Source organism: Ctenocephalides felis, unplaced genomic scaffold, assembly GCF_003426905.1.
Source record: "Ctenocephalides felis isolate EL2017-DRISC unplaced genomic scaffold, ASM342690v1 CF-g0.4_SCAFFOLD_01170, whole genome shotgun sequence".
NCBI classification, from domain to species: Eukaryota; Metazoa; Arthropoda; class Insecta; order Siphonaptera; family Pulicidae; genus Ctenocephalides; species Ctenocephalides felis.
Genome location: NW_020537324.1, coordinates 21,978,526 through 21,993,225, shown reverse-complemented (window position 1 = coordinate 21,993,225; position 14,700 = coordinate 21,978,526). Strand labels below are relative to the sequence as shown.

Below are 14,700 nucleotides of genomic sequence, written 5' to 3'. Positions count from 1 at the left end.
TTAATTATTATGTTTTTGATACATAAATAATATAAAATTCAATAATGTAGCGAGACTAATTATAACACAGATAATTGCAATAGATCGTCACAATATTTTCTTTGTCTATTACTCTTTAATTAAATTAATTCTTACGTGTTGGCAATCTAATACTTTATTATGCACATAATCGAGCAATTTGTCGCCTCTAATAAAGTAGATTTAACTGCCACCAAGCCACAATATAAATTCGCGTGAACGGGCCACAAAACTTTAACGCCGAATTTATTGATCTGTCATAATACTATGAGTGTCACATTACGAAGCAATTTGTGATATAAAATTCATCGGAGCAGTATCCATCCGTAATGGGTTTATTATGTAAAAGTAAAGGGTTAGTAAAATAGGGTCATCTATGCCACAGAATAGTTTTGCTATGTCTTTTAGATAGAGCGCAATTCAATCAAAGTTTTGTATGGAAATAGCATGAAAAAAAAAATTCAAAAATTTTGCCGAGCATCGAATTTTTTATAAAAATGACACGTATTTTCACTTTTAAATTATTTGAAGCTAAGTTATACTTATAAACTATTTTTTTTAATTTTCAAAATTTTTTTCATGCTATTTCCATACAAAACTTTGATTGAATTGCGCACTATCTAAACGTTAATATTAAGAGCTAAAACTTACAGAAAATTGTTTTTTGTCAATTTGGAACCATTTGAGCCCTTGGGAGCAAGGAAATTCGAAAATGTCCATAGTAAGGACCATCCTAGTATATATATATATATATATATATATATATATATATATATATATATCTATACGTGCCCTTTCCTAGACAGAATGCGTCTTGTCAAAGAGAGTAATCACCAATGCACTCTTTTCGATTAACTCTCTGACAACAAGGGAGATCGGAATATCGATGCTGTGTCTCCTATCGTATACATATCGATAAGTCAATTCGTATTCGAGGCGGATAAATGCGTTTCTGTTTAAGTTGATTTTGAAAATAACTCAAATAAAGCTGAGCGTTAGAGAAAGTTACCTGCATACTAAGGTAGATTCATGGAACTTGGTGTAAGTTATGTGATGGGAGTATTAGGGCCATTACAATGTACATATTAATGTGCGTAAGCTTGTTTATGATATATTGAGTATTAGTTGATCTTGAGTTATGTGTTAATAATGCGACAATTTAGATAGTGATTATAATTCGACTAGAAGATTGAACTTGTGGTTTATAAAGAATTTTATTTAAGGAATGGGATTTCACTTTTTGAAATGTGTTGGAGATTATTTTTAATCTTACACCTACTATCGCCCAAACCGTTTTTCATTTCACACACATAATATATATATATATATATATATATATATATATAAATATATATTAGACTTATTAGACTTAAATATTGGTACTTACAGACAAAAGCAATTTAACACTACACTACACTACACTAATTAACAATTGTAACACCAAGCTATCAGTAGTTCAAACATTTAAAAATAATTATGAATTAGAGATAAAAAACTAATTTTGTGTACACAGTTTTTGAAGTCTATGCTTCAAAATCATAATTATTAACATCTTCATAATTATTTTTAAATGTTTGAACTACTGGTAGCTTGGTGTTACAATTCTTAATTTGTGTAGTGTATCTTCAAAATTGTTTTTATCTAGTCAAAATTAAATTTCTGTTCAAGTGATGTTTTTTAATACATCGTACACCAGTATTAAATTTTTAATCGTGTTTATCATTATATAATTGACTAATTAAATAATACAATAATAGCATTTTATTTTCACTAATTTTTTGGTACCTATTATTGATACTTCATCATACTATTAAACATGAGAACATCTACAACTTTTTTTATTAACTTTCATGGTTACATTTGTTTGCTTTCATTATTAAATTTATTGTAAATAAATGACCTAAAATTATTTATTTCATTCATTAACTTTCACAATTAATTCAAGGTTACGTTTGTTTGCTTTCATTATTAAATTTATTGTAAATAAATGACTTAAACTAATCTCATAAGATTATATTTTAAATACATTAAAAATGTATATAATATTAAACAATATTAATTTATAGCAAACCGACCTACGTGCTGTAGATTTTTTCAAATTACATTGAGTATATTTTCATAAAACTTTGAAAAGTCTGGAAACTAAATCATTTCTTATAACTTTCAACAAAATATCTAAAAAAGAATAATAGAAAACTATTTTTTAAGAAATTACACCAAACTAACAGAATAATTATGCCTAAAATTCACTTCTTATTTTATCATAGTTTGTGATTTACAATTAGAAAGATTTATAGCAATTATTTTAACTGCAATTATAGTCATTATATTATAAGAATTGTATGTTTCCTAATATGACATATCAAAAACTATGTATAAAAAACATGTTAAAGTGCACAAGTGAATTATTTTGTACTCGGATTTTTGTTCTCATCTTATCGTTATAAATAATTTTTCAAAAATTGAATAAGTATCGAAATGTGCATTTATTATCTGAAATTCTAAGTAAAATTAAAAAGGTCGATTGAATAAGCTCCTATGTTACTATCTTACTAAAATTCTTATAATTGGTAATAATAATATTTGCTTATATATTCAATAACCTATATAGTTCCTTTACCTTCAATAGAATCTTTAAGCATTTCGAAATATATTTTCCATAATTATTACAGTAAATTTTTTGTGCGAGATATTAATAATTAATACTAATTGAAAAGATTTTTTATAAAAATCTTTGAAATTTTACGGTTAGTACACTTAAAAATTCCACCGCGATTTCAATCTGACCTTCTAGAAAAAATCATTTCACCCGACCGCCTCTCGTATAAATTAATTAAATTAACAGCACTTTATCAAAATCAAAAAATGCACGCAGAATTGCGCATTCCAATTTAAACTTCGGCGTGCAATAAATTCCTCTATTCTGACGTTACCATTACGGGCAGTTTTAATAAAAAAGTTAAATGCGAAAAAAAACTTTGTTAATCCCAGACTCCGTCCGATCGTTGACAGGCGGTTGGCATTAAGGACCTTAAGGGGGATCAGTATATCGGATTAACGTGCACGGCACAGATAGTTATTCGAATTATGCTCATAGTCTGTTGTAATGCGACACTCGAGGACAGATATGAGTGGGATGACCAGGAGGATTAATAGGGAAACATGCACCGATCCTGAAACAGGTCTTTCTAATGTATCATGTTTTAATTAATCGATATGGTTGCATTAATAATTCACTAGTACTTGACGTATATAGATAATGTATAATATTACCAAATTATTTGATTATAGCTCTATAGTGAAAAAGTTCAAAATTTATCAACTGATTTGTACATGTCATCAAATTTAGATTCTTAAAATTATTCGAGGAGATAAGTGGATATAAAAGTTTCTGTTTTTGTCCTTCTAGAAAAGCGGACTCAAAACTTATCATTTTTATATATTTATAAATTTTATGTATGCCGATTAATTTGTAGCAAATATTGATAGAAATGCATTTTTATATTTCGACTAAAAGTGTTAACAGCTTTGGCCTTGCTATCCATGGTTCCAACTTGGATACCTACCTCGCACAACCTGACATCCAGTAGTATTAATATCGGTTTTACTTAAAAAATATAGTTCTCTAATATGTTAGCGAGTCAAATACCTCATTTTCTCGCATTGAATACTTATATTATACATTAAGAAGTACTTATTTCTGTATTTATTTCAATAACGGTTTGTCAGATGAAATTTGTTTTCACTAGTTAAAATAAAATATTACAGTAAAATGCGCTTAATGTTGGTTCCACCGTTTTGTGGTCAATTGCAAAAACGTTGTAATTGGAAATATATTGGTACTGCAGATAATTTTTAGTTTCTATCAAGGGGCGTTGTTTAAGTTATATAGATCCTTGAATATAATTGTTATCGGTTAAATTGTTAAAGTCATGTGTAATTATGTTCTTATACAGTTTTAAGAATAAGATGACAAATTCATTAATATCAACATAATAAAAATATTAAAAATCTAACATTGTTGAGAATCGCGAATAACTTTTTATTATAAGTATAAATCTGGTTATTGAAGCAATAAGTTACTGATATTTTATCTAACATACACTGAAAATTACTTTCCTTATATTTCTTGATGCTTATCAAAGTCGCATCACTTTCGTTATCATTTTACACTTAAATACCTATCTCATAATTCACATTATTATTTGTTATGAAAAAACTATTATAATAGTTTAAGTTGGAATAGTTAAATTAAAATTTGGACCTTATTAAAAAAAAAAATTTGCAGTTTTGAAATCAAATAGCTTTAGCACTTGCTATAAACTATTTTTAATTAATGAACAAAATTATTCAAGTAATATAAGTAAGTAAAGCTACATTCGTTTATGATAAACAGGAAGTTTATTTCATAATATTCCTTGATGCTTTAGAAATCTGGAAAAATACCAAAATCTTGTAATCAGTCGTATCAATTTTATATAAAATTTAAATACTTGTTAATAATGAAAACTACCATTCGAAATACGTTACATTAATTTTTTATATTAAATGTTTTCAGTCGTGTAAATTGCTTGTAAAAAAACTCATTTGGTTTTTATTGAAATATTGAATATACTGTTCTAAAATGTGACAGTATTGACAAATTCTCAACACTCAGCTGATAATTAATTAGATCATTAATCTTATGCCTTTGAACTAAATTTGGAGATGGGTGTCATACTACTCGGAATTAATTTCTGACGATAGAGCAGCAGGTATACGTAACATGCAAGTTACGTTTAGTAATTATTTCGTGAATTTTTGATATATCCTAATTCAAACACACTCATCTAGTAATATACATACATTTTTTTATAACAGTTATATTTCATAACTACTGTTTGAATGCGTTTATGCTGTGGTGCCTGAGAGTAGACATACGAGGGCAAAATGTTAAAGCAATAAGCTAGTGATAATTCATATATAATTAACTGAAACTTATCTCCTTAATTTACGCGTTGGAATTAATATTCCAACCAATGTATTAAATCTGTCGCATCATTTTCTGCATCGTATAACATTTAAATACCTGTTATTAAATGATAATTATCATACGCAGTACGTTATAATAATTCGCCGCATTAGATGTCACGAGCGCGCCCGTCCGGCCGGAATTAGCTGTTCGCGTCGAGCTTATCGCCTGTTGGCGAGGCGTCGCAGCTGCCCGCGGCAATTCTAAGCCCTTCGCCGGGGGTCACCATCTGGGATTCCGAATCCCATCGAGAGCCGTGCGGTCTCGCCGACTTAATGGACTTAACCGGCGAAAGGACGTGAAAGGATTATCGTGCTGGAAAATTTGATTTCATTTGTTCTTTCGCCGGGCCGAGCTTTGATAATATTTCGCCTCGTCCTCCCAAAGGATTTAATTCGCTCTTCATAAGGTCCTGACAACGCACGAACTGCATTAAGTACGAATTAATGCGTTTGTGAAATAGTCGACTGTATTGATAAATGCAGTTGTTTTCTGTCTCTAATGTGGGGCTCAGACGAACTAGAGCGGTCAGTTGAAGTAAATACTATTTATTAATATGAGAAGGGTTAAGTCTCGAGTGTATTAACTAATTCGGCTACGAATGTTTATAATGGAAAGCCTTTGTAGTACTAACTTCAGATCAAACGATTTGGAAATGTATTAAACTAAACTGTTCATTTAATTTATTTTTATATTTTTAAGTGTTCTGTTTATTCTATTATCTATTAAACTGTACAATTTATTCACTTCCATTATTTATTAAGTGGTTACTAATTTGGTTTTAATTGAGTTCAGTTTTTTTTCAATTGAAAAATTATATATTTCAATATATAAAATGTATATATTGACTAATGTATAAAATATAACATAATGGTAGATTGACACATAAGACTACCCTTGGGTATTATACTTCTTTATAATAACTTTGATCGCGGTTTTGAAATATTTTTATAATTATTCATTCATTTATTTATTCATGAATCAATTATAGTGTTTACCAATATTTATACATTACCACATAGAACGTTCTAAGAAGCTGACAAGTTGAAATGCTTAACCTTAATTTTAAACTATAACATATAAATTCGATTTGCTAATTTAATTATACACAACATATTTTTTTATTTTATTTTATTACTTTTGTTTTGAAGATTTTAGTACATAATCGCATTTCAATGTAACAAAATTTATTTTTCTATAACCTTAAAGCAAATAGTTATTTATTTGTTGTACTTTCTTTTCTATTTGTTTCTTCAAATTTGTTAAATGAAATATGTTACTTAATTGTAGTATTAATGTTTCTGTTATTCACAAAATTTCAAAATAACGAGCAATAAATTATAAAAATCAAATATTTATAAACTAATGATAACTGGCTAATTATCCTGTGCGTGCTAATTTGTATGTGTCTACAATATTTGCTTAAAATAATTCTATAAATACAGAAAAATAATGATAAGGAATTGTTTTATGCAAGTTGATTGTGATGATATGACAAGTTAATTATTTTAATCAAATATATTGTTTGATGTAGTGTTGAAGAGATGACTCTAGTCAAGTTTCAAAACGTTTATGTGAAGAATTGCCAATATCATCATTGTTATTTTTAATTTGACGAAAAAACCGGCGATTAAATATCAGACCGATTTTGTATGGAAACTTGCTCATAACCTTTACTGCTGTTTTGTATAATTTTGTATTTTAATTTTTAAAATAAAGTTTTTCTTTGATTTTATTTCTGACTTTTTCCTATAGACCAGTTTTAGATCTACATTTAGTTGCAAACTATATTTCAATTTGTGTTGGCATCAGAACTAAAAGCTAATAAATGTTTGAAAGTTTTAATTAAATTTGAAAAAATCCAGCGGCTAGTAATTTAACAGTACAATGTTATGGGTTAGTTTCATCCCGCATCCAATTACAGTTGACCTACATTCACAGAATTGAAGACAATTTGTATTTAAGAATGTTTCGTTAACAATTATACTAGAGTCAGCTAAGTTCTGATTACAAAAGATAATGTGGTTTAAATGATCATAGGAACGCAAAACTTTTTCAGATTTAATGGAAATGTAAAGCTGAGCAAAAAGTTTCACGAATGAAGAATTATCACCAAGAAAGTTTACAAAAAAGTTGTAAACTTTATATGTACTTAAAAAATTTAAGCATATATAAAAAACATCAGGCATTTATGATAAAGATAATCTTTTCATTTCAAATAAGATAGTCTGCGATAAGCCTGTTTTCTGGTACAAATGTTGGAAAATATTTCAAAATATTGATTTCGTCGCCGTTAAATTTAAATTTACATTTTTAAAGAATGACAGATTTATTTTTTTATGTTTTACCTAAACTGTTTAGGAGTCAAATATCTAATTTATAGAGCTATATTACAACACAAATTCCCATTAGTTTCTTCTTATAGAGATATGCTTTTTTATTGTTTCCAAAATATCTTTACATTTAAATAAGTACAATAAGCCTGTTTTCTGGTACAAATGTTGGAAAATATTTCAAAATATTGATTTCGTCGCCGTTAAATTTAAATTTACATTTTTAAAGAATGACAGATTTATTTTTTTATGTTTTACCTAAACTGTTTAGGAGTCAAATATCTAATTTATAGAGCTATATTACAACACAAATTCCCAATTAGTTTCTTCTTATAGAGATATGCTTTTTTATTGTTTCCAAAATTTGTTATCTTTACCATTTTATCCCATAAGTTGGGTAAAAAGGACAGCCAGGGGGCAAACAGATCCAATGTCTTATTTTTAGTGTTCAAGGCACTTTCTGAAATAATAGTTACCTTATTGGTTAATGCAAAATAAAAATTTTAAGGGCACACTTTTATATAAAGATCATATTGTAGATCTGTTTTTTGTCAGATATATTCATTAGCAGGCTTGGAATAACCAATAATGTAATTTATCTCTTGTGAAATTGTTTTTGTTAACTTAGTTTACTTTTTTATTTACTAGGTTCTTATTATTCATATATTTGCCGGTGTAAAGATTTCGTTGATCCTTTTTACCCAACTCACATGTACGATAAGCTTTTATATATGTATAAGATAAACTGTTGAATCTAATATAAAAATAGCATTAAAACTGATACAAATCATTTTCAGGTTTCATAAATTAAATAAAAGGTCATAAAACCACAAAAAATTACCACCTTTTGAAAGTATTTATCATTTATTTCGTGATAGCGACATTGCCAGATATAAGGCGATCGCTAGTTACACACTTTTGCCCTCTACTTTAAAATAGTATCGTTAAAGATATGTACTATGTTTATGTATATGTACTATATTTCACTCGTTTTTGAGATAATGGTAGACTAATTTTTGATTTTTTAATACCTATTAAATCCCGCAATGCCCAAATTCATTTTCAGAATAATGTATACAAACTGTTTCTTAATTTTGCGTTATATTTATCATTATGAGAATTCCTATTTTATTTTGCGCAGAATATTCATTAGGTTTATGTATGTACAGCGTTAAAAATGTAAACTATTCTACTTATTAGAACGATTCCTTGAGGTATTCTTAAAGACGCATTAGGTATGTTTATCAACATTCCTGTTAACTGCATTTTTCTTGTTTTTTATTTATTTAATTATAACAATCAGAGTCAAAATGACTCTATGAGTTACAGAGCTGTTATAAGAAGGAAACTATAATTGAAATAATATAGAAAAATAAAAATAAAAATTATAGTAATTACAAATCATAACAATAATCAAAATTAATGGCAAAATTATAATATAAACTAAATAATCACTGTGGAACTGGTGCTGTGAACAGTTCACTAACTCAAGTCCAAAGTTTTCAGAATAATGTATACAAACTGGCGTTATATGTTTGCATTTGTATATATATACATATATATATATATATATATATATATGTATGTATATATAAAGCATTATTAAAATGCTAACCTTTATATTTATTAAAATGAGTCCTTGAGATATTCTTAAACATGCATTAGATCTGTTTATCAACATTCCTGTCGACTCCAATGCGCATCATTTTTTAATGAAGTGTATACAATTTAAACCCTGTATCTATTACCACGGGATATTTATTAAAGAATTCCAGAATTCTTAGATGCTCAGCTCAAGTTTGTTATTTTCTTGTGTCGCATTTGCAAAATTAATTACAGAGCGCGGCATAATACTTTTCTGTGCGCATAGATATGACTGTAATTTCCTTTTCTAAGAAGAAGAAGGAACGGGATGCATCGAGAGAGGCTACGAATAGCAATTACGAAGTTTATGAACAAAATAACCGAGCAATTTAATTCCACGAAACCGAAACTGCGCACTGTTCGAGTGTTTATGAAGTATAATGTGAGTCACAACTTTCGCAATTTAGCAATTTTATCATCCAATTCTAATTGCCATCGCATTAACATTTACGATGAGAAAATAATTAACGCTCGGTGATGAAAAATTAATGCTTTGTGTCGCTGCATCGAACTATTTCCAATTGGCATTTTAACATGAAGCGAGCAATACAATTACGCGATGTTCGTTATTTATTTAAATCAAAAATCCATATTGATGATTTCACAGTGAATTAAGAGTTTTACATAATTCATGATTGAAAGTGTTCATCCGTGATTGACAATAGTAAATATGTTAAATTTCCTACAATATCAATAAATAATATACTAGTATACTATACTAAAATTTTATAATATACTTTACTTCGTATAATTTTTTTTCATAATATTTGTTATTATAGATCTAAGATCGAAAAATTACACAATTATTCAATATAATTGTATTTATGTTACGTAGTTATGAAATTGATTAAAACTCTCCTTCGATAATTCAGGTTGTTGGGTTATAATTTATCCCTTATAGCTGTAGACTGTATTAAACACTGATTTGTTGGTATATTATGTATTTGTTGCAGTTCTAATTACAATCACTGATTTGTTACTAAGTTATAATGAGAGAAAATATATTTATTTTTTATTTACTATACATGTTGTTTTGCGGACTTTACTTTCAGAAGTGAACAACTAGTTCAATTAAAACACTCCGCTACCCCCTCAATCAGGGGTAGCAACCATTCCGTGTAAAGCTTAATGCTCTGAAGGTTGTCACCTTCATGGCCAATATAATAGAACAAAAATATGTCCGAACACTAATTAAAATATTTCTAATAATATATTGTTAGGTGACTATTAGCTATCTATAGTCTTCATTAATAACACTTATTGAATTTCATATATTTCCGAGCTAATTAATATAAAGTATCCATACTTTATTATTAATTGAACATGACACATTTCTCTGTTTTATATGTCATACTGATTATGTCGAATGCATGGCACACTGACTATTAAAATATTAACTAATATTATAATATAATAAAATATAATAATAATAATAGTGATAATAATAATATACGCCCTATAATATATATTTCGCTAACAATATATAATTTAACGATGAGAACGCCATTACAATTCACTTACATTATTTTTTAAATTGGTTATTTAAATTTTATTCATAACTTTGAACCTGTCTGAAATATATATATATATATATATATATATATATAAATATATATATATATATATATATATATAAATATATATATATATATATATATATATATAAATATATATATATATTATTTTAAATGGATTAACAGCAGTTATATGAATTAAATGCATTCAACTTTTTGAAATATAATATGAAAGCTAACATGACCCTTTATAGCAATTAGAATTAATTTTTGAGTTTAGTTTACAATCATATGCTTTTTATAGTATGTATTTCCTTTAGAACTTTCTACAGATAATTTTTTACATTTAATCCAATCTTAAACATAGTTTACAAATTACCAGAAACGAACTTATATATAAATTTAAACGATCGAAATTATTGTTTTTAATTAAATTGCAGAAATTTTTAGTTGATATAAGTCGCACTAGGCTTTTTAGGAATTAATCTTAAATCGCGTAATTTTGTCCAAAACAATCAAAATATATAAATCTAGGAACAAATGTCCAATATACCTAGTCTCAGCACGCAATAAAAACAAATGTGTATATCACAATTATATTCATATTTTTGTTAACTGGTATATTTAATAATTTATTTTACTTTAAAATAGAAGCCTAATAATGCCAAAACCAAGTGGAAAAAGAGGTATGTAATGAACTAAAATTAATTAATATATAATATTTATATTATATATTATTTTTTTTATTTTTAAAATTCTTGACTTGACATTTTTTATTAAAATTCGAAATTACAACAATCGAACAAGCCCTGGACCTTTCCAAAAATAAAAATTATAATAAATATTTTTCTAATTTAAATTTTGATGTCCTGCAACAATTCTGTTTTTCAATTTTGTGTCAATTTAATAAGAAATATCATTTTATTAAATCGGTGGGTTCAAGTTATTGTTTAACAATATTGGTATTAAACCTAACAATTTATGAATATTTAAATAAATAGTAATGTATTTAAATTTGTTATTTTATACAAATTTATTTAAAAACTGAAAGTTTAAATTATAAATTAATATCAATGAAGTGTTTGAGATGTATAATTTTATTAGTGACACTTCTAAGCCCTTACATTAATTTTCTGGTTATAAATTCGACTTCAAAATATACGTTTTACTGTCAATTTTTAATAATTTTAAACATTTGTAAGTTAATAATTTCTGAATAATTTGATCCACTTTATAAAAGCATTATTACCTTTTGGGTATTCAATGATGTAAAGGTTAAGCTCAGCGACTAGTGTGGATGGAGTCTTGAACCTGACATCTTGCAGTAGCGATGTTCATTTTTACTAGAAAATATAGATCAAAAATATTTTTGCAATTGAAAATAGCCCATTAGGGAGGGGGGTCTGACAAAAAATTACGAAATAATACATGGGAGGAGGTAGGGGTATAGTAAGATATTACGTGTATTTATTTTTTTTAACTAAAAACATTTTTTTATAAAAAAATTTACGATTTTTCTTCTAACTAAAATACACGAGATGTTTGGTTGGGGAGGGAGAGGGTAATTTTGAATATCACCACGTATCACCAAGAGGGAGGGGTGGGGTGTCCAAAAATCCTTAAAAAGTCGATCACGTGATTAATGGACGCCCCCTTAGCTCTAGTACTGGCAATGGAAAATCTCTCACACTATTCTTTCCTGAATCGAGTTGGAGTTTAACTCAGTTCACGGACCTGCCTTAGAGCAGTACTACCCAATACTATTATATTGACTAATATGTTGCTAGTTCTTGATCATAATCGCTGAATTGTGATTATATACATTTAATGAATGGAAATATATATTTATCGTATTTTCTATGATTGTACATCTTGATCGTGGATATTTTCTATTATTAAGTGCCACCTAAGCCGAAGGCGGGCGCGAAACGCAAGAGCCGAAGTAAGCGAGCCGACTTAGTTTTCCCAGTTTCGCGTATTAACCGTTTCCTTCGCAAGGGGCGATACGCGCAAAGAATCAGCGACCCCGCTCCAGTCTATTTGGCAGCGGTCATGGAATACCTCACCGCGGAAATGTTAGAACTCGCAGGAAATGCGGCGAGGGACAATAAGCGCTTGAGGTTAATATGAATATATATGAACAATCAATTTCACGAAATAATTTATTTTTTTTACTCTTATTTTGTGTTACTATTCATATCTTCGCGTGACAGAGATTGTTTGTTACAAATCGTGTAACAGTTTATCCTCAGAAAAAGCGTTTCAAGTTTATACACAAAATTTTATTTTAAAAATGAATGTTAATATTAAGTGACTAATTCTTGATTAAATCACGTTACCTTTACGTTATTTTTTAATTATTTTGATTATTTCAATTGGGGTGAATTGAAAAATAATTTAAATTAAATGTACTTGTATAATTGAATTTACGCATACATAAACAGTAAGTTCTTCATAATGGAACGGATGAAATGATTAAAGATGGATTTTTATTGTACTTATACATGTATTGTAAACTATATAAAGCATACAGTTTTTAGTAAAAAAATTTGATATTAAATACTATAATACAAAAGTCATTAATAAGAGGTAAAATTTATTGTCCATTTAGAATTGTTCCGCGCTATTTGCAACTTGCGATTCGCAATGACGATGAGTTAAATCGATTATTGCAAGGTGTGACCATATCTCAAGGAGGCGTTATTCCTAATATTCGAGAAGAATTGTTGCCAAAAAGGACCCAGGCTTCTAAACGCACCACTGACAGCGATAAAAGTACCTCTGAACCCGAAGCCGATGATTGAATACCTCTGTATCAATATACATTCTTTACATAAACCCATTTTAGATCCGTCAGAATAAACATTTAATTGTTTAAACAGAGATTTAATTGTTGTTTAAATAGATTGAAATGCAGTTTATTATTATTTATCATTTTAGAAGTTAATAATGTGGTTGAATAATATAGTTTGATAATTTAAAATCAGATTTAGCCAATAAAAACGGTTAGCATTTTTCAAATTTACATATTACGTTTGTCAGTAATTAAATTTGTTAGTAACAAAACATCACCAACTGTCAGTGAATTATTTTGTTTTTTTTTTTGTTATTTTTAGAACTATATAATGCGAAATTTATTCGTTTTTTATACAATTTGTTATTCAACGTTTTAGCAGAAAATTCTGCAACTATTATGATATAAATATTTTAGTTAGGATTTTTGCTCATTAACTATATTTCTATATTTAAAATATATTTAGTAGGATTTCACAATTAAACATTTATTAAAGATACTTGAAAATTAGTTGAGCTTGGTAAAAAAACAAAATCACTCTGTCGATAAAAGATATATTAGTTAGCAATTTTATTAAATCTTCAATATTCTGCAATTTTAAATAGTAAAAACATTTTATTTGTTTCTATTACATTGGGTGTTTTGGATGTTCATGCATCATGATGCATGCATGAATGCATCAAATGCTGTTTCTGGCAAAAAACACCCTGTGAAGACAAAATTGTTCTACAAAAGATCAGTTGGTAATACCTTGGTTGGATCTTTGATAAGGTCGTCAAAACATTCTAATGAACTTTGAATAATAGGGTTTTCTATTTGTGTTTATTAAGGGGCTAATTTTTCGGTATCTTATCCTTCTTTCTTTGTACTGAAAGCTATGAAAATACTATCTATTTGCTGTGCGATCAGGTGTATTATGCATATAAACAAACCTGACATGAATTTTATCATAGCTGCATCTTTGAGACATTTATAACATGCGGTTTTATGTGTAAAACGCTTGAACGTACAGCAAATAAAGAATATTTTCACAGTTCTCAAAATCAAGAAAGCAGGATAAGATATCATTGCCATAACAATGCTTTGTTACCGCAGAATTAGCCCCTAAAATCTGTAACCTATGGTTTTATAGAAGCTTATGCAACTTACATTTACGCAAAATTTTACTTACCTCTTGAACTAATTATATTCTCCAAATATGCCTACAAATTATTGATGGGTAAATAACTAATAAGGTTGATCATATTTTTTTAAGTCAAAGGAAGAGTAATTTTTAGCTACGGAAATCCGGGGCGGGACGAGGGGCGCGGGGTTTATTGTAATAAAACTTAATATTTTTAGGTATGTAAATACTATTTAAATGCAATATAAAATTAATTCATCAAA

General features: G+C 27.7%; 1 protein-coding gene across 1 annotated transcript; it reads left to right on the top strand.

Moving 5' to 3' along the window:
* Positions 1-11,181: 11,181 nt before the first annotated feature.
* On the top strand, positions 11,182-13,352 carry LOC113366976 (histone H2A, sperm-like). Its single transcript, XM_026608615.1, has 3 exons — positions 11,182-11,206; positions 12,421-12,640; positions 13,132-13,352. Exons 1-3 carry the CDS (start codon positions 11,182-11,184, stop codon positions 13,322-13,324), a joined length of 438 nt encoding a protein of 145 aa, XP_026464400.1. The 3' UTR covers positions 13,325-13,352.
* Positions 13,353-14,700: the final 1,348 nt, after the last annotated feature.

Coding starts and splice junctions, on each gene's coding strand:
- LOC113366976 (XM_026608615.1), top strand. CDS start 11,182: ATGCCAAAACCAAGTGGAAAAAGAG. Junction 11,207..12,420: donor AAAACCAAGTGGAAAAAGAG/GTATGTAATGAA, acceptor TCTATTATTAAG/TGCCACCTAAGCCGAAGGCG. Junction 12,641..13,131: donor AGGGACAATAAGCGCTTGAG/GTTAATATGAAT, acceptor TTGTCCATTTAG/AATTGTTCCGCGCTATTTGC.